This window comes from Quercus suber, unplaced genomic scaffold, assembly GCF_002906115.3.
Source record: "Quercus suber isolate HL8 unplaced genomic scaffold, Cork oak 2.0 scaffold_90, whole genome shotgun sequence".
Taxonomy (NCBI): domain Eukaryota; kingdom Viridiplantae; phylum Streptophyta; class Magnoliopsida; order Fagales; family Fagaceae; genus Quercus; species Quercus suber.
In genome coordinates, this window is record NW_027069555.1 from 873,103 (window position 1) to 895,153 (window position 22,051).

Genomic DNA, 22,051 nt, shown 5'->3' on the forward strand with positions numbered 1-22,051 from the left:
AAAACGCTACTATATATCATGAAAATGTCACTATATGTCCTTAAAAACACCGTTAGAGGGCTCCAGAAAATATTTTTTTTAAAACTCAATTTATTACAAATCGAGTTACAAAAGTGGGATATTTCCCTAATTAGTTTAGAAAATTGGGCAAAAAGCTGCTATTTTTGCTCGAAAATGGCATTTGGCAATTTTGTCCATGACAGGGGGTACAAAGGAAGGGACATGGGTTTACTCTACCAACACCTGTGGAACAATAAAAGGATCGCCTTCGATGATAAACTCTTCGATTTTCGATGTAGGTGTTTTTAAAAAAATATTTATAAAAAAAAATATATATATATATATATTGCCAAGGGGTTATATCCCCATTAATGCGGCCAGAGGGGTTAGGTGAATGCATTAAGTGCGAATGTGACAGCTTGCTCTGAGCTTGTCCCCTCCCGAAAGTTATCCTTAGAATGCCGAGGACAGACAGGTCCTCGGCCTGGGTCACAACAGAGGTTTTGCCTGACTTAGCCTTGGCTGGTCAGTCCTCCTCGGCGCTGTCCTTGGGTCTACCATCCGATGGGCCGAGGCTAACAGGCCCACGGGCCCCACAGCTCCTAAATACCGTGACAGAGAGGAGAAAAATGAATAAAAATTAAAAATCAAACTGGGTTTAAAAATCAAAATGGTCAATTTTAAAATATCTTAAACTTGATTATCATTAGCTCAAATCTCAAATACCTTAACTTTATTTTACCCTTAAAAATATTGAAGCTTAGGCTAATGATTATCATTTTTTTCCTCTTTCTCTCTCTGTACTCAATCCTTGCTCACACACTCTCTCTCCCACCACTATCTTTTCAAACAAAGTTTCTCTCCAAATTATAAAACCTTATATATCTTTATATTGAGTGTGAACTTTGAAAATCTATTCATTGCATTGCATGTTCTTATTATATCATTCATACTTGCAAAAAATCAAGAAAATCAAAGATCAATTACTTTGTCATCAAATAAATATTAAAAATTCAACTTTTGGTGATCGAAATATTACATAAAAAATAAGTTTATTGATCAAATAGTAAATAACATTCGATTTAAATGAAATTTGATATCTATATTAAGAACATAACAAACATGAAATTTAACAGTTAAATTTTTAAAATTCATACTTAAAATAAATAAATATATATATAATTTAAAATTTAAAAATTTTCACTTCAAATTAGTTTAGAGAGGAACTTTATTTTATTTTTTTTTCTTCCACGTGCCTTTTTCTCTCAACAAATCTCTCTTCACCCAATACGTTGATGATGATGTTGGCTCGACAAGTACAATTGATGATGATTTTGATGGCTATTAAGACTTAATTTGGATAGCATTTTTCAGTGGGCGTTGTGCGTTTGTGTTTAATTTTTGTGGGTCCCATGTACTGTTTACGGGACCCACAAGTACGAAATTCAGCAAAATTAACTTTAAAAGTGGGTCTCATGATATTATTCACAAATTTAAAAATTATTTTGTTACAATATTTTTCATTTTTAGTAATAAACTGTATCCAAATAAACCCTAAGTTCTAACTTTTTAAGATCAATGAGTGGTGCTGATTATTGATTACAGAGGGTTGAGTACAGAGCAGAGGATCGATTATTAATGATGATTTTGACAATGGCACATAGTAAGCGACTTTTATGGCAACGTCATTTTTTGAGGCAAGAACTCTAATTAAGTTGACTTGTGGGTTTTAATTGAGTTGTGGAGTCGATTTGATTATGGCAATTTAACTTCTGAAAGCCTATATGTTTGTTAAGAAAACAAATGAAAACTAAAGAAAATAAAGAAGAGAATCACATGAAAATTATAATGACCATGGTGGGAAATAGTAAAAAAAAAAGAAGAATAAAAACATTTTTAGTAGAATAGAGTTGAGAATAGTAAATTGGATATATGTATTATGCAGAATAGTCAGCTAAAATACAATTTACCTTTCTCAAATTAAAAAACAGTTAACTAAAAGACAAAAAATAAGTTATTATTAGCTTGGCCAATGTGAACGCTTTCATTTTATTTGGTGTAAATTCTTCCACATCAATCGCTCCCCTTTATAATCTTTTTTTTTTTTTTGAGGAACACTTCCCTTTATAATCTTACGTTATATATCTTTCATGTGTGGCATTTGGCAATCTCGTACATATTCATTTTGGCAGAACATGCATAATTATACGTATGAACATGTTGCTTCAAGAATCAAGACAAAAGCAAAAAACAAAAAAAAAAAAAAACTAGTACTGCACATTTTACACACAGTTTGCCAACTGTTTTATTCAACATATCAAAATGTGTTTGGCTTCCGCTTTTTGTTTTTTAGCTTTTATATATAGATTTAAAAAATCTCAATTATCTTACTTTTTTTTTTCTTTTTAAATTATAAGAATACTCACATTTTTAATAAAAAATTTCAGTATAAAGTTAGATAAATTGTTTCTAAACAAGCATTAATAGTTATTATGGCATAAATTCACAATTTTTTTTATGTATTACTCATAGTCTATAAAGTAAGACAATTATATCAAAGAAGGTGTGATTCTAGCATTATTATCCAAAAAAAAAAAACTCTAGAAGAATTAAACGAAGCCATCATGAAGCCTCAAAAGTCTAATACTGTCTAATCAGTATTTATTTTTTTTGGATAAGTCTAATCCTGTCTAATCAATTTTCTTTTGCTTCCACCCAAAATCTAAAAGGTATAAAAACTATAAGAAATTCACAAATTAAAATTTTTTATGAGCCCTAATTTTTTTTTTTTTAATTACCAAGGGAAAAAAACAATTTATTCACTCATGCAAATCTCTGTTACAATTATCTGCTATAAAGCAGGTTTGCAATTGATACTGGGACAGAGTCTACACAGATACTGTCTCATACACACTGTTATCTTTTTATAATTTATCTGCAGCTTGATTTCCCTCCCTAGTTTCATATTTGACCTCCCAACATTCAAAGTCCAAGAGCTTGGTTTGTATCTCCTCCACTAGAGATGTTCTCATCTACTCTGTGAATTGCTTATATCACATTAATTGAGTCACCTTCAAGTATTAATCTTGTAATGCCCATATCCTCTGCTAAACCTATAGCTCTTCTTACTGCTCTAATCTCTTCTGCATTGCCAAACATGTTCTCTTTTCGACTAATAGCTGCTCCGACTTTACTGGCTTGATCACAAATGATTACACCGATACCAATAGCTTTCAGAGATTCAAATACAGCTCCATCAAAATTTATTTTGACAGCTCCTGGAGGAGGTAGCTGCCACTGAATCTTAATCAGCTCTCTTTAATGAGTGTCTGTGCTAGTTGGTTGATTATGTATTCTGTAATCTACAAGTAAGTAATAACAACCTGGCCTTCTGGACCATTAGAGCATCCACATTTGGGCTTCTATATGCCAAATGTTAGGAGCATTTAGCATTTGAGCCCCAAAACCCATCAGCAACCGGGAGTCCATATCTCATATGCAAAAAAAAAATTTGAGATTTTGCTACAGTACCATCTCAAATGTAAGATGGTACTGTAGCTGGGTTGTAAAAAAAAAAAAAAAATTTTAATACTTTTTTATACCGGCAATTTTCTCTCACCTCCATTTTTCCTCTTTCTTTTCTCTCTCTGCCTCTCTCTGTTTCTCATCGCCTCTCTCTTTCTTTTCTCTCTCAGCTCTCAAGCTTCTCTCTCAGAGCTCACGCCAAATCACCAAGGCAGATCGGAGCTCACGCCGGATCGGATTTCTAGATCGGCGTGGTGGCGAGGCTGGTGGCGTGGCTGCGATGGGCGCGGTGGCTGGACGTCAACGCGGTGGAGATCGGCTTGGAGACCGATGTGTAGATCGGCATAGAGACCGGTGTTTGGTGAGTTTGGTGGTGATGACATGGTGGCCGGTTTCTGGGTCTGGTGGCCGGCGTTTGGTTGGTTGGGTTGCTTTCATATTTTGGTGGGTTTTATTTTGGGTTTTTGGTTCCGGTTTCCGGCGTTTGGGTCGGATTTGGGTGGCGTTGGGTGGTTGGATTTAGGTCTGGTGGTTGTGATTTTTTCCGATGGGTTGTGGGATTTGTTCCGATTGTGGGTTTCGGTGTTTGCTGGGTTTGTGTGTTTGCTGGGTTTGCTGGGTCCGGTGGTTGTGATTTTCTCTGGTTTTTTTTTTTTGGGTGTTGACGGTAGTTTCTGGGTTGCCGGCTGGTGGTGTGCAGCGGTGGTGGTGATTGTGGTTCTGACCAGAAGGAAAGAGAGAGAAAGAATAAATAATGTATAAATAATGTGTTGTATTGGATAATGGTAATGGTGAAATATATTATTTTATTATGTAAAAATATTATTTTAATAAGTAGGATTGAGATATAAAAGTTGGGATGTTGGAGAATTGTAAAATTGTATTGTATAATTGATAAAGTGATTTTTTGAGGTGGTAAAATAAGATAGGATTTAGAATCCGGATACGGATGCTCTTATGGTAGGATCACTACATATCCCTTTCATCATTATTCTTAAAATAACATTATACTGCATTGATGCAGCTAGGGACGGAGGCATTAAGGGGCCATAAATTTTTTAAAATATATTAGTATTTTTTTTTTGAGAGAAATATTAGTGTATATATATATGCATTAATTTTAGCAATTTTGTTCTATAAAATTATATTTTGCCCCCTTAACAATATCATTTATTTTTTTTAGAGTAACGTTACAGTTACAAACTTATCTACAATATTTTTATAAATTGCTGAGGTACAAATTTTTATTGGTTCATATTTGAGCCTATTACTTGCATTACTTTTTTACTTATCAATAATCACTCACTATATCTGCAATATACCTTTAGCACTTTCCTCATTTTAAAGGCCATAAAAAATTTATAGATCTAAAATCTAAAATAACATATACTAGCCCAAAAACATTTGTGCAACAACAAAAATCACCAATAGCAAAGCTAAAAAAAATTAAGTCCAATTAACCAATTATACTCAAACAAACAACTGGCCCTTTAAAAAGTTTAAAACGGAGTAATTTTATCTTTGCCTAGCAAATGCACACATTAAAAACTTAAAAAAAAAAAAAAAAAAAAAAAACCTCCGTGGCTAAGAAGCCGCCGAACTAGAGGTCAGAGTTGCCCCTCTTAACTGAAAGTCCTAGCTCCGTCCTTGAATGCAGCCATGTGTATTTTAATTGGGAACCTAAGGAAACCAGACTTATCGTATATCAACTAAGAAGCCGCCGAACTAGAGGTTAGAGTCGCCCCCCTTACGTTAAAGTCTTGGTGTGTATTTTAATCGAGAACCTAAAGAAACCAAACTTATTGTATATCAACTAAGAAACAGTACCTAAGTTTTGCACAAAACTATATCTACAATTTCCACACATAATTATCCATCATAAATAACAGTACGTGATTTTTAATTTGTTTGGAGGGCCGCAGAGACATGTTGTGTGACATCTTATAACCTAAGCAAGCAGTCATAAACTCAAGAAAACTGAAAACTGAATTGAATTCTGAATCAGTATGATCAATGCTTGGTAAGTTAGGAAACAAATAGTTACAGATAAGTTAATATCAGATTCACAAATAAAAGGCATCCAATAGAACATCCTTATGCTCTATGTTCCTCTGAAATATGCAAATTTCAGCACCATTATCAAAATGAGAATCAAATAATACTTCACAAATCAATCACACGAGACAGCTTCTGGATCCGGTTTAATGGGAAGTCTCCTTGCTTGATAGTTGCTTGGTAAAGCACATTCTTTGCATCTGGTCGATTAGTCTCAAGAACACCTGCAACTTTATCAATCTTGCAATGAAGCTTCCCTGTTGCAATAAAATGCGAGAGCTCCCTGTAACAGAGAAATAGAGAGAAAAGGTTGATTAAAAACACATTTAAACACACCACTGTCTCAAAAGAAAATCTCAAACACTATTTAACAATATACTATACATAATGAACAAGAAAAATGCATTGGACATGCTGTAGCTGCAACAAGTGAATGTCTGTCTCCTAGTCTCCTTAGGCGAGACAGACAATCCATTTGTCCATTTATTTTACACAATCACAAAAATTTCATAGATCATGCTTTCACCATATGGACATAATAAGTATATTAAAATTATTAAGAAAATCAAACTCTATTACTAAAAATTCCAAAAGTGTACAATACCACTCCAATTAATATTCTATTGCTAGATGTTTTTCAAAATTAATTGAACTAAAGTTTCATTATTTATTTTATATTATTTTAATCATATACCATATTTTTGCTTCGGTCAATTGACGTGCTTGCCTCACATAACTAAACGTAAGTGTAATACAATGTGCTTTTATTATGCAAGCTACTAATTAAAACGGCATGCTCTAGATGAAACTCTATTAGAAAAGTTTCAAAAAGTTAAAATATTACTTTAATTTAAATTTATCCAAAATTTCTAGGAAAATTAAAAGTTCAATAATGATTTATTTTCAACAATTTCAATCATTGATCCAAAATTTTGTTATACACGATGAGCTTTGATTACATACTTCAGTATTTTATAAAAAAAATTCTTTTTTATCTTGATCATTCATTTTCTTATTCAATTTCAATGATATTGGTGAAAAGAAGAATTGAAAAGGAGTGTAAAATGTATTCACTTTTTTCAGGGTTGTCTCAATTATTGGGAGCACCTTATGGAGATTGAGCTTCATAAAGAAAGAGTCGGGAAAAGAAGCAGTTGCACAAGGATATTTTTCAATTTACAGTTTATTTTGATTGAATCTGTGCATTGCAGAAACATACTGCTAGATAGAATCTAAAATAGAGCATCAATCAATCAAATTTAGGTACTTACAAATCAATAAACTTCACTGTAACTCCAAATGCCTTAGTCATTGCTTCAATTGTAACACTCTTATAGGATTCCAAAAACTGGGAATAAACCACAGTACTGACCTCCCTCATGTAGTAACAAAAGTGTGGATGCAAATAGCGGTCCAATTTTATTTGCTCCATCAGGCCAGCTGAAAACAAAAATGTTATATAATCATACAAGTTATATATAGAATTATACAAGTTATAAATAAATTAATAGCTATTTGTAGTACTAGCTCTTATGGTTATACCATACCGCATAAGCAAACACCAAGGAGAACAGAGTGTTGCAAGAAATCAGACCATGCAGAGAAACCAAAAGAACTTATTTCTCTTAACATTTTATTGATATGTATAAGATTATGGGCTACATTAGATCTCAACTTACCAAATGCCTCGAAAAATGATTTATATTGACACTCGTACAAGGAGTTCAAAAAATCTGAAAGATATGGGATTTTTTCAATAATTGTCAATAACTCTGGAGCATCAACAACCGAAACAAATTTCAACCAGAATTAGTTAGAAAAATAAATAGCAGAGAACTTGCTCAAAAATATATATATATATATATATATAAGATTACATAAGTTGAATAAATTTAAACCATGCAGTAGGGAAACCCTAATACCTTCTGCTTCAGGGAAACTCTATCCAAGGTTATAATGCTTATAAGGACAGTGTAAAATATGAAGGTGTCATAAGGGAAAAGTTCATAAGTTGTGGAGGTTGATATAGAATCCAAAAACAGACTGGCTGCCTTCTTGAAGTTTCAAGTGGACATGCAGTACAAGCCTTCATACACCTTCAAACGATTCTTCCTTTCCCAGTCTCCTCCCTCTTCAAACAAGCTGACATCATTGTACAAACAGTTATAATTCAATTACTCATGCGGGCCAAGTTTCAAAAAGATAGAAGCACAGAATGTTGTTGGGAATTTCATGGCATTGCTTACCTCTTTGCTTTATCAATACTTTTGGAAATTAGAAAAATCCAAGCTGTAGTGTGTGGAACACCAAGTCCATCTTTTGCCTAACTGCAACTGTTTTGCTTTCTGTCACCTTGAGTTGTTCCAATGCTTTCTCCTGGGTTCATGGTAGGTCAGGAGGGGGAGTTGGATGTCAAATTCCACTGTAAGCAGACAAAGGTCACAATGCTTTCAAGAGCAATAAGTTAAGAAACTTATGTACCTTGTCACCAATTTGAATAAAATACGTGGCTTTTGCCAAATGGGCTTCTCGGACTTCAGTTTCACCCAAGTTTAGCTCAGCATCAGCAATCCTGAATTAAGCACAACCAAATAGAATAGCTTAAAAAAAATAAAAAATAAAATAAATGGATCAATTGGTGATCATAACACTTTGAATCCTCATAGATACTCATGGTTCCATCAAACAATATTGAATATACCAACTAATTGCTATTATTTGACATAATTTTAAGCAAATACCCTCTTTCATCCACAAGATTTACAGCCAGCTGTTTTTACAGAATAATCTATTATCTAAGGCACGTAGTAGATTTACAACCTTATTAACATAGAGAATTTTTTTTTTTTAAATTGACACAGCAATCAAAATTTAGATGAGTCAACACAAGTAAAAACATCCAGCAAGATGATTTAAGGTTCAGACCAAACCTAATTCAACTCAACCTAATTTAAACACAAATTTTAGACCATAATACAGTCTTGTTGCAAAAGATTAATGCACTAAAATCAGGAGACAGTTGTGCACTTGTGCTCTCCTTCGAAAAGAAAATGTAGCAGACAAACTAACAAAAAAGAAAAAAACATTGAAACACTAAGCTGAGGGGCTAAAGTTTTAACTTGTCATGTAAAAATGTAGTGTGTAAACATAGAAGCTCTTTTGCGTGGAATGCCGCCCATCTTGTTTAAGGTGGGCCGTGGGCTACATGGAGGGAGAGAACAACCAAACTTTTAATGACAAAGAATCTTTTTTTATATAAATAATGAGATTTGATTGAAAAAACGGAACTATCTCATGCACATGGGAAAACACAGAGTAGTCTGTTCAATGACAAGGACTCTATTTCTACTATTCTGGGGCTGAAACCTAGCCTCCTAAGAGGGTTATTCAAGTGGTCCTGAATCATAACCTCATAAGGAATCTTGTTTTCAATGGTCTGCCTTGACATCAAATGCGTGGAAGGAAGAGATAATACAACACTTACATCAGCTTGTAAAGTCCACTTGAAATGTTTTACATCAAGTTTCTCCAAAAAAACTCACTACACATTACAAAAACAAATTGACTAACTGATTTCCATACATAATTTCCCTCAATGCAGGACAATTCTAACAAATTAATGGAAAAATTGTTGAACTGGTCAAATGTGTGATAGAAGTTAGAAACATCAAAATTTTAGCTGCTTTGATGAGATAATTTCATTTGGAAAAAAATTATGAACCATGAATTCCACTAGAGATTAAGAGGTGACCAATTCTTTAATCTACTTATGTTACCATTCATATGTCCAAATAAATGAGAGTGCTGGAAATATATAAATTCAAAGGACTAATTAAACACATCAAAAATTTAGTCACATCTTTCTCTTATACCTTTCATCTCCCCATATCAGATTAACCTGCAAGACTGGCACAACCAATGCAGCCTCAAGAATTCTTGCGATAACAACAGCATCAACAATCTGATTTCTATGCTGGTTTAGTCCCCCTGAGGCCACCACCACCAAGAACCTCCTCTTCTCCTTTGAAATCTTCGGAGACGGTTTCCTATACCCAATGCTAAAATCCAAGCATGGTTCGGTACCCCTGCCCACCCAGTTGCTCTCAGAACTCTCTCTCCTCCTCAGAAACATTATTCCTAACAACCCCATGAGCCAGTAACAGCACCATCACCCCATGAGACTGTACTAACAGCTATGACATTCCAAGTAAGGCACAGAACCAATCCTGTGCAACATAACCATCCATCACCATTCAACCACCTTCACTGGCTTAGATTTATAAGACTGCAAGATTACACAATGCTAAGAAAGAGGTAAAACAGAGTTTTTGGTAGGTAATGCCATTGACTTGGCCAAAAAAGAATGATTAAACTCAAAACAAGCAAATAATGTCACAGGTTCATAAACATTGATTGAGAAACTGATTCAAGAACATAAATTAAACATGTTTAGCAACAACAACAAAAAAGAAAAGAAAAGAAAATCATAAAGTAAACTTGTGGAATGAATGCATGATATTTTCATTTTAATTCTGAACTTTGATTACATTGATAGATAGAGAAACAACTGGAACGAGACAAAAAAGCCCCAATTCATTTAAGAAAAAGACAAAAGACCCACCCAAAAACCTCAGCCATATACCAAGAAAAGAAAGAAGAACAAGAATAGAGACCAAATTACCTAAACCCTAAACCTCATTTCACATACGTACTAACCCTAAAACCCATTACACTCCCATCCACCTTCTTCTACTCCTCCGTCTTCTACTCATCAAGTGTTTAAGAAGTCTCTATTCATCCCTTGATAGTCCTTTTGGTGATTGTCACACGACCTTTTAAAAAGAGCATCAGTCTGTCGCTGTGAAGCCAAGACTTCAAGATAGATTTCCTCGAAACTACGCACAAACAACAAAGTTCTTGGGATTCTATTTGGGACTAGATGATGGTTTTCTTTGATGCTTCTTTGATGCTTTCTTGGATGGTTTTCTTTGATGCTTTCTTGGGAGTCATTGTTATTGGGTGGATGTGTGTTGATCTTACCCGTTGTGCGATGCAATTTATTATTAGTTTTCTCTAATATTTCGATAAGTTTTACCAAAAATCTTGTAACTTAACTAGTTGACAACTTGACACCTCAATTTTCAATAAAAACATTTAGATTCAGATCCTCACTCCCAATTATTGATATATAAAAAAGACATTTTAATAAATTTCATTGTAAAAAATTGTAATATTAGTTATTTTATATATAGAGACAAAATAGAAATACTCTCAAAGTAGTATAGTGATTTAATCATATTATATACATGTGTTTACAAATTGAAAATTTCATGATATAGTAGCTAATATAGATAGGCATTATTCACGCCTACTAAAAAAATGGATATATCCTTCAATTATTATTATTTTTTTTTTACATTATTGATTGTGTGTTACTAAATTTTTTTTCCCCTTTTTATATCCTTCAATTATTATTATTTTTTTTTTACATTATTGATTGTGTGTTACTAAATTTTTTTTCCCCTTTTTAGTTTTTATTGGACATGATTTTAATTGTTGTAAAAATAACTAAATTTGAGTAAAAATACCATATTTCAATTTTTCAAATCGATTATTTCTCACATAAAAAACCAATTGTTTCTCATATAAATCTTAGAAAAATGATATTAAAATTTCATTATGCTTAAAATAATTAATATAACAAAATAAACATATTTATTATATTAGTAATCTTTCTAATTACATAAATTGTTACTCATATAAATCTTAAAAAAATGATATAAAAATTTCACTACGCTTAAAATAATTAATATAACAAAATAAACATATTTATTATATTAGTAATCTTTCTAATTATATAGAATATATACTACAGTGTTAGTTCCACGTACATATACACAAGCATGCACAGACACGTACAAAGGATTAAGGAAATTTAAAAGATTATGATTAATTTTAGTGAATTTATAAATATTTAATTTTTTTTATAACTTTGTGACAATTATTGTCAAAACAATTAAACATGAGTAAGAATATTATATTCTAAATTTATTATTATTATTCTAAGTAAAAATTATTTTCTATAAAGAGTTTATAAAATAATCATATAAATTCATTTAATATAAATAATTATTGACAATAATAGATAATTAATATATACATTTACTCTATTGGCTAATTGAATGAACTAATACTTTAATATAAATGCAAACTTTGTTGAAGTAGAAAACTAAGTAAAGAGAACTTCAAGAAATGTGCCACATGGCACAACTTTATACTCTACACACGCACACTTATCCATCATAAATCACAGTAGATGATTTTTAGTTTGTTTAGAGGGCCGCAGAGACAGGTTGTGTGACATCTTATAACCTAAGCATGCAATCATAAACTCAAGAAAACTGAAAATTGAATTGAATTCTGAATCAGTATGTTCAATGCTTGGTAAGTTCGGAAAACAAATAGTTACAGATAAGTAAATATCAGATTCACGAATAAAAGGCATCCAACAGAACTTCCTTATGCTCTGTGTTCCTCTGAAATGTGCAAATTTTGGCATCATTTTCAAAATGAAAATCAAATAATACTTCACAGATCAATCACACGAGACAGCTTCTGAATCCGGTTTAATAGGAAGTCTCCTTGCTTGATAGTTGCTTGGTAAAGAGCATTCTTTGCATCTGGTCGATTAGTCTCAAGAACGCCTGCAACTTTATCAATCTTGCAATGAAGCTTCCCTGCAGCGATAAAACGCGAGAGCTCCCTGTAATAGAGAAATAGATGAAAGGTGGATTAAAAACACAATTAAACACACCAGTCTCAAAAGAAAATCTCAAACCCTATTAAAAATATACTATACATAATGAACACGAAAAATGCATTGGACAAGAAAATCTCAAACCCTATAAAAAAATATTTTTTGATTATTCATTTTATTATTCAATTTCACTGATATTAGTGAAATCTATTTTCAATTTACATATAACTTTTATTGAATCTGTGTATGGCACAAACATACTGCTAGGTAGAATCTAAAATAGAGCATCAATAAAATTTATGTACTTACAAATCAATAAACTCCACTGTAACTCCAAATGCCTTAGCCATTGCTTCAATTGTAACACTTTTATAGGATTCCAAAAACTGGGAATAAACCACAGTTCTGACCTCCCTCATATAGTAACGAAAGTGTGGGTGCAAATAGCGGTCCAGTTTTATTTGCTCCGTAAGGCCAGCTGAAGATGAAAAATGTAATAGTATATACAAGTTATATATAGAATTGAACAAGTAATTAATAAATTAATTGGTATTGGTAGGACTAGCTCTTATAGCTATACCACATAAGCAAACACCAAGGAGCTCAGAGTGTTGCAAGAAATCAGACCATGCAGAGAAACCAAAAGAACATATTTCTCTTAACATTTTATTGATTTGTATAAGATTATGGGCTATATTAGATCTCAACTTACCAAAAGCCACGAAAAATGATTTATATTGACACTCGTACAAGGAGTTCAAAAACTCTGAAAGATATGGGATTTTTTCAATAATTGTCAATATCTCTGGAGCATCAACAACCTAAACAAATTTCAACCAGAATTAGTTAGTAAAATAATATCAGAGAACTTGCTCAAAAAAAAATAAATAAATAAAAGAGAAAAATATAAGATTAAATAAGTTGGATAAATTTAAACCATCCACTGGGGAAAACCTGAATACCTTCTGCTTCAGGGAAACTCTATCCAAGGTTATAATGCTTGTAAGAACAGTGTAAAATATGAAGGTGTCATAAGGGAAAAGTTCATAAGTTGTGAAGGTTGATATAGAATCCAAAAATAGACTGGCTGCCTTCTTGAAGTTTCGAGTGGACATGCAGTACAAGCCTTCATACACCTTCAAACGATTTTTCCTTTCCCAATCTCCTCCCTCTTCAAACAAGCTGGAATCATTGTACAAACAGTTATAATTCAATGACTCATGTGGGCCAACTTTCAAAAAGACAGACGCACAGAATGTTGTTGGGAATTTCATGGCATTGCTTACCTCTTTGCTTTATCAATGCTTTTGGAAATTAGGTCAAAATCCATGTAGAAAAATCCAAGCTGTAGTGTATGGAACACCAAGTCCATCTTTTGCCCAACTGCAACTGTTTTGCTTTCTGTCACCTTGAGTTGTTCCAATGCTTTCTCCTGGGTTCATGGTAGGTCGGGAGGGGGAGTTAGATGTCAAATTCCACTGTAAGCATTCAATGGTCACAATACTTTCAAGAGCAATAAGATATGAAACTTATGTACCTTGTCACCAATTTGAATAAAATACAAGGCTTTTGCCAAATGGGCTTCTCGAACTTCAGTCTCACCCAAGTTTAGCTCAGCATCAGCAATCCTGAATAAAGTACAACCAGATAGAATTGCTTAAGTGAATAAAATAAAGATCAATTTGTGATCATAATACTTTGAATCCTAATAGATACTCATGCTTCCATCAAACAATATACCAACTGATTTTTATTATTTGACATAATTTTAAGCAAACACCCTCTTTCATCCACAAGATTTACAGCTTGCTGTTTTTACAGAACAATCTATTATCTAACACATGGTAGATAAGGATTAAGGAGTTCAACCTTATTAACATAGAACTTTTTTTTTTTTTTTTTTAATTGACACACAGCAATCAGGATTTAGATGAGTTGACACAAGTAAAAACATCCAGCAAGATGATTTAAGGTTCAGACCAAACCTGATTCAACTCAACCTAATTTAAACACAAACTTTAGACCATAATACAGTCTTGTTGCAAAAGATTAATGCACTAAAATCAGGGGACAGTTGTGCACTTGGGCTCTCCTTCGAAAAGAAAATGTAGCAGACAAACTAACAAACAAAAGAAAAAAACAATTGAAACACCAAGCACAATTGTGATGCCAAAATCTTGTGAGTGCACTAAATTTGCAGAAGATTATAAAGAAAGCATGATAGTGATATGATCGTTTGAGCAATAGAAAAAGGAATCCATTGCTGAAACTACTCAAAAACTATGCATCCCCCCCTCCCCCCTCTTTTCACCTTAAGGCATAAATCTTGTCACTGTCATGCATCTAAAAACTAGTTCCAGCAAAAATAAATGCATCTAAAAAACTAGTTCCAACAAAAATAAATGCACCTCAAAACTAGAAACCCTAACCCAAGCCATACCAATTACAATTAGGCTGAAAAAGCTCAGCCTGAATACAATGTAATTAGTAAAAAATCAACCATAACTTTTCTAATCTAAAAACCCCAATTCTCCAACCCCTACCACCCCCCCCCCCACAAAAAAAAAAAAAAAAAAAAAAAAAGAGGCTAAAAGTCTGTGCAAGTGCATTAAAGTTGCAGAAGATTAAAGAAAGCATGACAGTGACGAGACTAGTTTGAGCAAGAGAAAGAGGAATCCATCACTTAAACTACTTAGAAAAATTTTAAAAGAAAAAAAAAAATCTTCCTCTTTCCTATTAAGGCTTTCAATCTTGTCCCTATCATGCATCTCAGAACTGGGAGGTTATGCTGAAACCCAACCCAAACCAGTAACAATTTGTTTGAGAAAGCCCAGCCCAGATACAATGCATTTAGTAAAAAAATTTAACACATGACTTTTCTAGTCTGGAACCCCAACTTCCATCCCTCCACCTCCAAAAAATGTTCCAAACATTTGTTTAAATGCTTCTAAATCCCCTTAAACATTTGACACAAGATTTTGCAGCTCCAATTATTTAAGGGTCTTGAAGACTTCAACTTGGCACAAGATTCTAATTTCTATAGCTTCTAAATCCCCTTAACCTTTGCACAAATGTAAACGCATTTGAAACCATCCAACCTTTAGAATATTGCAACTAAGTCATCAAGTAACTATCATAAGTCTAACCACCCACTAATATCTCCTTTAAATGAACATTCCTCTACTTTTTCCTAGGACCTAAACCCCACCAACCAATTGAATTGGAAGACACAGCTAAGAATCTGAATATCAAACACCAATTCCCTAAACTTCAACATAAAAACTAAGCCCTCTCCCATTCCACCATACCCCTTATTACCATCTAGCAGTAACATACAGGAATTTAAGAAAAGAAAGGTAGCGTCAACACTTATCAAATAACTAAAAAATTTAAGATAAGGGTAAAACTTAAGTTGTACATTAATTTATCCAATTAAATTCAAGCACATTGTTATCTTTTCTGAAGAAAATTAAATTCAATGAGGCTATGCGTTTGAATTTGATTGGGAAACCTAATGGACCACAACTAAACAACCATACCTAAGCTTTATCCTTAAGATAATGGTACTAAATGTGAACAAAACTGTGTTTGGTTGCTGAGAAAATTGCGTGAGAACAAGAGAAACTTAAATCTCTAACTCCAATTATTACATACAATTTCAGGTTCATGAAAATATATATAAATTAAACAACAAAACCAACCCAAATACAACAGTTTTCGCTAAGTCAAGATCAAAACTTTATCACTATGTGCCACAAAAAATTCAAAATTTTATTTTCCTTCCCCTAATTCTCTCATCAACAAAGTAAATTACATCGAAATTCAAAATAAATAGAATCTAAAAGTTAAATTAAATCAATCACAAGCTCAATTTTTGCCAAGGTCGAATTTTTATCATTAATAGCCCAAAAAATTCAAAATTTTATTTTCCTTTCCCTAATTCTATCACCAAAAAAGCAAATCACATTGAAATTCAAAATAAACAGAATCTAAAATTAAATTAATTTTTTTTTTTTTTTAAAAAGAAGCTCACTTTTCGTCAAGCTTCTTAATCTCTTCGTCGATCTTAGCACGCATCGAGTCCAGAAGCAGCTGATCTTTCTCCAACACCGAATCGGCAGCTAGGGTTTCGTACAACGGAGCCATATCTACACAAAAAAAAAAAAAAAAAAAAAAAGCATTGCGAATTGAGTGAATCGGAGGAATGTATGAGCCGGCGGTTGTGGAATCGGCGGAGGAAGGAAGGAGGAGGAGTTTACCGGTATGCGGAAAAACGAGGGNGGTGGCTCACTCGCTCTGAGTTTGATTTATCTGAAACTGTGTGTGTCGTTGTGCTTTGTAGTTTGCTTGAGCTAGGAGATTAGTATTTTCAGTGTTTTATTTTATATATTTATATTTATAGTGCCTTGAGCAAGGAGGTACTGTTCTATGAAGCATGAATGAACACACAGCCTATTCGCAGTATTATAATAAATTTATAATTACTTTAGGCAAAATTTATAAAATAATATTTTATTTAGTAATAATTACTTAAATCTAATAGTGTTTTTGAATACAAACAAGAAAGGAAAAAAAAAAAAAAAAAAAACAATGTTTTGAACTATTTGGGAATTTCAAATCACTTAAAAGTTAAAATTCAATTGAAATTTTAAATTTTCAATAATATATATATATATATATCACGCAATCACTTAGAATCCGTGTAAATTTAAATTAAATAAATTTATTTATTTTATTTATTTAATAATGGAATAATAGATCTATGTTCATGTAATATTGTTCCAATTACAAATTTATCATGTTAGTAGTCATGAAAAACATTATACTTCTAGTATTACTCTTTTAATAAGGGAAAAAAAATGATGGATGGCAAAAATTCCTTGTTGCATTTGGCCATTCCTATCTTGCTTTACTTTGCACGAGTTTTCCTTGCCCTAGACCTAAGGGAAGATGAGACAAGACAAGTTTTTATTGTCCTAACCTGACTTCCTTACTCATTGCAAATATGTGTTGTATATATATAGATTTTTTTCTTCTTTATATGCATATTCTATTATTGTCTTCCTAAAATACTTTTTTACTCCCTCAACAATGACTCTTTTTTTTTTTTTTTCACTCATATGTATCTCATATCAATGACAATACCACTTAATTTGTAATGTCAGGATATCTTTACCTCACACCACATCATGTCATGCCCAACACTTATGTTGAAGAAGAAATGAGGTACTCATGAGTTGATTCTGTCTTACATCCCTAACTATCATGTCACATGTATCCCTTTTAAACTTTAAAATTAAATAATTCCATTGAATTGAGTGTGTTTGTATGTGCGATAGCATTTACTATAGCACAAATATCAATGAACCCGGTTATTGAAATTGGTAAGGATACCCTTTTTAGATTCTAAAATATTGGCAATAATTGATTGAAGCTCTAGCATCAGCTCATAAACACACACCTTTTAGTTAGTTTGATTCTATGGAGAGATAAACCAGTGGTTATTTTCATTATGCAAGCAAGATTGGTTGGATTAACCCAATTTTCTGTAAGCTATATATTCGCTTATGCTACTTGCATTTCGAATAGGCATGAATACAACATCAATACGTTTCCTGGATCTGAGAGAGATTATTTGGACACTACTAGACTATGGACCTACCTCAATATCTTGTATCCTATTTGTGTAGTTAAACAAAATAGCAAAGCAAACGCTACATGTAATTTAATGTATTTGAGTCTTTTACTGCAATTTTTGGTCCTGCATCTTCATGTCAAATGGCAAAAATTAATTATAATGTGTCATTCACTAACAAGGAAAAGACTAATGTGTTCAGTCAAGAGGCATTACTACAACATAACAAAATAAATTGGAAAACGAAACAAAGTTGGCTCAATTAATGTAGTTTTTAATCATCAAATAAAGGTTATGAATTCAAATTTCACAAATGCACAAAAAAAAAAAAAAAGGAAAAGAAAAGAAGAAGAAGAAGACAACAAACACCGAAGCATATTACTCACAGTGAAAGATGATCAGACCCAATCCAACAGAGCCATTTACTTTCCATCAAAAAATGCAAATCAAGGTTGTGAGATAATTTATTTGTTACATATTCAGACCATTCCAATCAATCAAACTTCAATTTCAAAGCCCCTTTTCCAGAGTACTTATCCTCAAATTCTTGTAACCAAGCAGCTCAAGAAGCTGCAATCCTATAACCAACAGTTGAACGCAAGAAAAGTGGCTGGGATAATTAAATAAAGCACCTGAAAGGTAAGATTGCTGGCATAAAAAATCAATACCAACCTAAAGATGGTTTATGATTTTGTCTAATACAAAAAGAGTGTAGGCCTTAAGAATCAAGAATACGATAACAATAAGAAAAATTATTAGTTTACATTTTACTGTTCACGTAATAAACGAGTATAGTATTGTTACTATTGTACACATTTACAAACAAACTCATTATCAACTCATTTTAAGCAGTGGTTTTTTGTTTTTCCTCATTAAGCCTATTCTAACACGCCCCTTTTTGGGCAGCTTCACCCCACCTTGGCGCCTTAACATCTTCCACCATTGCAACTTCTTTGCCACCCTCTTATTACCAACACGTGCCCCATTTCCTAGCCGTCTGATCCTACCTTTTGAACCCTTTGATTTCTTTGAATGCCGAACATGCCTCAATAGCCCTTCCATCAAGCCATGAAAATGTTTTACCTGGTGCTTACGTGGCACGCTACTGACCGTTGATTTCTTCACCTTTTGAATCCCTCTATTATCATGGCGTAGCATTTTCTTCAAGGGCTTCCACATGGAATTCTTCTTCTTGTGGCCCACTAGGGCATGACCAATCTCATCATCATCATCATCATCATGGTGATGATGGTGATGGTGATGGTGATGATGATGATGATGAAAGATAAGTCCTAGTTTGTTCTTGAATTTCCTCAACCGTCCGATTGATTTTTTTGGGCTCCTCTTACGGCTTGATTTGAATCTTCTAGTGGGACCCACATATGAACCAATAGTATCTTCTGAGCTACTTTCGCTAGCAATTCTCAATGTGGGACCAATGTGATGTTGGGCCCTTGGCAATGAATAACCATAGCTTTCACTACTTTCACTTGTAATTACAACCCTCTTATGATGGGCTTGGGTTTGGATTGGCAATGAATAACCACTGCTTTCAATACTGCTAGGCCCACTACCTTGTTGATTATTAGCCCAACTACTTTCACTTGTGGGACCAATGTGATTGTGGGCCCGAGTCTGACTTGGCAATGATTTCTCATAGCTTTCACTATTGCTCTCACTCCCACTAATACTACCTTGTCTATCACTAATAGAGAAGTAAGAATCTGAAGAAGAGCTGAGACCGTCTGATTCATCATGAAACTGAAGTGGCAAGATCTTGTTGTGTGGGCCCTCATGACTAATCTTGTGGGTCCCTTTTCTTTGGTCTAGTCCTAGTTGAGTTGGCTTGATTACCATTTGATGTGGCCAAAGAGAATCAGTGGACCCCACTGACTGAGGTGGCATGGATGGTCTAGATTTGACTTCTTTCCTAGTTGTCTCAATTTGAGCCATTGGATCTTTTAGTTTTTCACTCTCTTTCAAAGGTTGACTCGTAGGGAACCTAAACCCGTGAACATAATCACCTCTCTGACTCACAAAATCGTCATTTCGATTCGTTGCTCGACTTAGTAACCCAATTTTACTTCTCACACTCGGCCAGCCACGTGCTTTTGCAAATGATTCACTGTCCCCACCTCCAATCTGACTCGCCGGCTGACTCAGCGAATAAATGGGCTTGCTTACTGGGCTCAAATGTTTCATACTGAGTTCACTCGCCTGCTGACTCGGTAATTCACTTCTATCCAAACCCAAAAGTACAGGCCCATCAAGATTCCTCCGCTTGCTGTTTTTACCAAACCCATCTTTAATTTGTGTCAAAGGAGTAACTGGCTTAGACATCAAACCCAAACTTGTACTAGTCATGTTAGAATCCAAAATCCCAGAACAAAGTTTCAAAGCTGAAATGTGGGAATCAATTTGTTTGATTGTACTAGCAACATCCTTTGAAATATCATCGGCCTGGTCTGGTTTCTTATCTATAAGATAAGTGGGACTATAACCAAGTCCTGGTTCAATAAGCCCAGTTGCCAAATAGCTTGAGGAACTGGCAATGCTAGGACTATGTTGGAGTTCATGCATTCTTTTCTGTATTGAGTTCTCTTTCACTTGTGGTATTCCTTTTGCTTGCACATTGAACACATTAAAAGGGCCTAGCTGATTGTGCAGCTGATGTTGATGAGTACTTTTCATGCTTGAACTTATGGCTTTACTGTTAGCTATGTTGTTTCGCCTTTTGTACTCAGGTTTGCTTGAAGAGATGCTGGGTTTAGAGAGCATGGGAATTGCTTTCTCTGGTTTTGGTTTCCTGGGTGGCAACTCATCTTTTTGTGAAGTGATTGTTTGGAATTTTGACCCTTTGCTTGAGGCTTGAGTAATGAGGGGAAAAGATGTTGAAACTGGAATAGCCTTTGGTGTGTTAGAGAAACCAGATTGTGCTGCTATTATCTGTTTCACCATCATGAGAAGATAAATTATGCAACAATCATCATATAGGAATGATTTCCTTTTCCTATTAGGATCCAAGAGCATGCTTTATTTTCTTTGATGTGTAGTTTGCTCTAGAAAAAAATAATAATAAAGAACTTCATTCACAGTACTGAATGACAAAATGTACCTTTGAATGGCTCTCAAAAACTCTTTCTCTTGCATTGTCGATCAAAGTTTTCAATAAGAGTCGTGCTTTCTCATCCAACTGTTTAAGAACAAGAAGGTCGTGTTAATATTAAATCATACCAAAAGAGCACTGAATGTTTACAATGTTGCTAAATACCATATGACACTCATTCCTTGTGTTTAACTTATAAACTGAAGTGACAATTAATGTGATTGATGTTAGGACAATAACATAATAAGAAAATTTTTTGGTCATTTTTTTCTTGGGTTTAAAAATTGACACATTTAGTTTGTAGAGCATATGTAGTAAAATTTGTAATATTCCTAGCATCACTCAAGAAAGATATCAACAAGAAAAGGAAAAACAACTACTCAACATATGATTTCTTTGCACATTCTCAAGATTCTTTACAAGTATCTATAATCAAATCATACAATGAACAAAGGGGTACAAAGGAATAGAGTCTATTGCCAAAATGCTCGGGGAGAAAAATTAAAATTAAGAATCAAATAAAAGAAAATTTCATTTCCGTTGTTAATTTTTTTCATAGCCAAAATAATGAGGGTGGTAGTGAAGTAATACATTTGAAAGTCAAGACTCCATGACATGGTAGGTAAAAGGAAATAGATTGTTTCGAGATAAGAGAGCTTACATTTTCTGAACTTTTGCTTTGTAGGCCTTGATCAATATTTTGAAGGAGCCCATATAATTGTCTCAAGGCAAAGAGATCAGATTGTACTTCCTCAAGTTCCATCTTTTCTCATTAAAAAATCTGTAAAATTTATTGAAATCAAGTTCAGCCACAAATAATTGATTGTTGGGTAAAACAATCACTACATGGGACAGAGTTTCATCCCAAAGGTCCCAAACATCTTTCTTGAGTGATAGAGTTTCATCCTAGCATCACTCAAGAAACAGTGGATGTCATCTACATGGGATAGAGTTTCATCCCAAAGGTCCCAAA

At 33.5% G+C, this 22,051-nt stretch overlaps 3 protein-coding genes across 4 annotated transcripts; all 3 read right to left on the reverse strand.

Moving 5' to 3' along the window:
- Positions 1-5,490: 5,490 nt before the first annotated feature.
- LOC111995081 (26S proteasome non-ATPase regulatory subunit 6 homolog) lies at positions 5,491-7,389 on the reverse strand (the record flags this gene model as incomplete). The annotated part of the gene is made up of 3 exons (XM_065774314.1): positions 5,491-5,863; positions 6,852-7,020; positions 7,260-7,389. Coding segments are annotated over 3 exons (474 nt in total), but the record flags the coding sequence as incomplete, so codon positions are not given.
- Positions 7,014-10,635, reverse strand: LOC136061186 (O-fucosyltransferase 31-like). 2 transcript variants are annotated; one of them, XR_010629306.1, is made up of 5 exons: positions 9,453-10,635; positions 8,062-8,152; positions 7,827-7,956; positions 7,503-7,722; positions 7,014-7,313 (listed from the first exon to the last, which is right to left on the reverse strand). XR_010629306.1 is itself a non-coding variant. In XM_065774328.1 (4 exons), the coding sequence occupies exons 1-3, from the start codon at positions 9,728-9,730 to the stop codon at positions 7,855-7,857; spliced, it is 471 nt and encodes a 156-aa protein (XP_065630400.1). In that variant the 5' UTR covers positions 9,731-10,635; the 3' UTR covers positions 7,377-7,722; positions 7,827-7,854. The 2 variants fall into 2 exon arrangements, 1 of the variants encoding a protein (XP_065630400.1); XM_065774328.1 differs by lacking the exon at positions 7,014-7,313 and having other exon boundaries at positions 7,377-7,722.
- Positions 10,636-11,972: 1,337 nt separating this feature from the next.
- On the reverse strand, positions 11,973-16,508 carry LOC111995050 (26S proteasome non-ATPase regulatory subunit 6 homolog). Its single transcript, XM_065774329.1, has 7 exons — positions 16,371-16,508; positions 13,875-13,965; positions 13,624-13,769; positions 13,300-13,519; positions 13,050-13,158; positions 12,647-12,815; positions 11,973-12,343 (listed from the first exon to the last, which is right to left on the reverse strand). The coding sequence occupies exons 1-7, from the start codon at positions 16,481-16,483 to the stop codon at positions 12,169-12,171; spliced, it is 1,023 nt and encodes a 340-aa protein (XP_065630401.1). The 5' UTR covers positions 16,484-16,508; the 3' UTR covers positions 11,973-12,168.
- Positions 16,509-22,051: the final 5,543 nt, after the last annotated feature.